The sequence below is a fragment of the Fistularia commersonii genome, chromosome 27 (genome assembly GCF_037954325.1).
Source record: "Fistularia commersonii isolate RoL2024-O1a breed Wild chromosome 27, RoL_Fcom_v1.0, whole genome shotgun sequence".
In the NCBI taxonomy this organism is placed as follows: Eukaryota; Metazoa; Chordata; class Actinopteri; order Syngnathiformes; family Fistulariidae; genus Fistularia; species Fistularia commersonii.
Window position 1 is genome coordinate 13,340,001 of NC_141310.1, and position 2,343 is coordinate 13,342,343.

The 2,343-nt window shown below is 51.1% G+C and overlaps 1 protein-coding gene across 1 annotated transcript in view; it reads right to left on the reverse strand.

The window, feature by feature from the left end:
• Window positions 1-22, reverse strand: part of LOC147218075 (thrombospondin type-1 domain-containing protein 4-like) — a 40,515-nt gene extending 40,493 nt beyond the window's left edge. Inside the window, exon 1 of the mRNA XM_086175043.1 lies at window positions 1-22. This exon is cut by the window's left edge and continues 53 nt beyond it. Within this exon, the coding sequence (XP_086031169.1) occupies window positions 1-19 (19 nt within the window). The 5' untranslated portion in view covers window positions 20-22.
• Between the last annotated feature and the right edge of the window lie 2,321 nt (window positions 23-2,343).

Sequence of the window (2,343 nt, forward strand, 5' to 3'; positions counted from 1 at the left end):
GAGCCAGTCCTGACAGCATTCTCGGATTCACTCGAGCTGTTTTCACACGGGGGTCCGGTGGCGGCGGCGGCGGCGGCGGCGGCGGCGGCGGCGGTAGCAACCCTCGTCCTGTCAGCTTTGGCGCCCTCGGCTTAAAGAGAAAGCCCTCAAAAAAACAAGCCTCCGGCCGCCAGACGTGATATCTACAGGCTACCCTTGTAAAGTGAGCCGGGGGGAGGGGGAGCCGGAGAGAGGGAGAGAATGAATAGAAGAGAGGGAGGGAAAAAGAGAGAGAGAAAGAAAGAGAGAGAGAGAGAGGGAGGGAGGGAGGCAGCTACTGCTGACTGTAAATTGGTGGAAGTCAAGAGGGGAAGTTTTTGGGGGAATATTTGGAAAAGTGACGACAAAAGTAGGAGAGGGAGCACATATTTGTGGCTCTGACGTGCATCTGTGTGTGTGTGTGTGTGTGTGTGTGTGTGTGTAAACATTGCGGTTTCAAACTGCGGCGGTATTAAACTGTAGGTGGTCGCGCACGCCGCCGCCGCCGACGCCGACGTCGCGCTTTCAGGTTGGATTCCTGAGGTTGGAGATGGGAAGTTCATCAAGTCCTCCATGCTGAGGCCACCTGGACCTGCAGCGAGATCACGCTAACCTCCAGATACTGACGTCCACCAGGTGGACCAATCAGGATTCAGCAGTGTCCCCACGTTGGCTTCCTTTAGTTAGTGCTAGTGAATGTTAGAGGGGTTCACCAAACATGCTACATAATTAGCGTGCTAAATATCTAAGACAGCAGAAGTAAGCCGATCTGTTGAAGCTAATTTGTTAGCGGGACAAATGTCATTCCCATGAATCAAGTCTTTAAGGGTCATGAGGTGCCCTAGTCGGGCGGCGAGTACTTCCTGTTTCCTGTGGAGTCGGAACTGTCGAGTCCAGGTCATGAGTCATGAAACTCGTGGCGTGACTTGAATCACATGTCACAAGTCACATGACTTGAGACCAGATGGCTTGACTTGACTCTCAATAAACTGACTCAAGTCAAAGTCACGTGACTTGAGTCAAGGTTGCATGACAAGTCCAGGTCTCGTGGCTCAAATTCAAGTTGCTTGACTTAAGCCCAGACTTGAGTATCAAGTGACTTGAACTCAAGTTGAAGTCGCTTTAAATGAGTCACATTCAAGAGACTCGAGTCCAAGTCACGTGACTTGAGTCTAGGTTTCATGACTCAAGTCCAGTTGGTGTGACTCGAGTTCTAGTTGCTCAATGTGAGTCTGAGTCACATGACTTGAGAACAAGTCACATGACTCGAGTCAAGATCACATGACTCAAAATCGCCTGAGTCAGATCCAAGTCGTGTGGCCCAAGTCCGGATCATGTGACTTGAGTCAAGGTTGCATGACAAGTCCAGGTCTCGTGGCTCAAATTCAAGTTGCTTGTCTTGAGCCCAGACTTGAGTATCAATTGACTTGAACTCAAGTTCAAGTCGCTTTAAATGAGTCACATTCAAGAGACTCGAGTCCAAGTCACTTCTCGAGTCCAGTTTGTGTGACTCGAGTTCGATGCGAGTCCGAGTCACATGACTTGAGAACAAGTCCCATGACTCAAGTCCAGATCACATGACTCAGATTCGCCTGAGTCAGATCCAAGTCATGTGGCCCAAGTCCGAATCACATGACTTGAGACCAGGTTGCTTGACTTGCTTCAAAATAAAGTGACTCGTGTCCAAGTCACATGACTTGAGTCGAGGTTGCTTGACTGGAGTCCAGGTCACGTTGCTGAAGTCCAAGTCGCTTGAAATGAGATTCAAGTGACATGAGTGTAAGTCACATGACTTGAGTCCAGGTCGCATGATTTGAGTCCAAGTCACATGACTTAAAGCCAGGATGCTTGACTTGCCTCAAAATAAAGTAACACGAGTCCAAGTCAGGCGACTCGAGCCCAGGTCTTCTGGCTCAAATTCAAGTCCAAGTCACATGACTTTGTCTTGAGTCATGTGACGCGAGTCCAGGTCACCTAACTCAAGTCAAAATTGCCATGCTGGAGTCCAAGTCACGTGTCTCGACCCCCCGTTTTCCAATCTGACGGAGACGTGGCAGGAAGTGGCGTGAGAAAACAGGAAGTGGCGAGAAGGTGAGACACCTCCTGATGTGCGCTATGATTCTCATCCCAGGCCTCTTCATCTTCCTCACGCCGCGGATTAAACGGTGTCTGCGGCGGCGGCGGCGGCGGCGGACTTGGCTTCTCTCAGCAGTCGGAGCCGAGATTGATGGCGGCGGCGGCTCAGACGGCGTCAGAAGTTGCCAGTTGTTGGAACGGCGTGCCCAGGTGCTGGACTGGATGGAGCGGCGCTCACCAGATCAATCA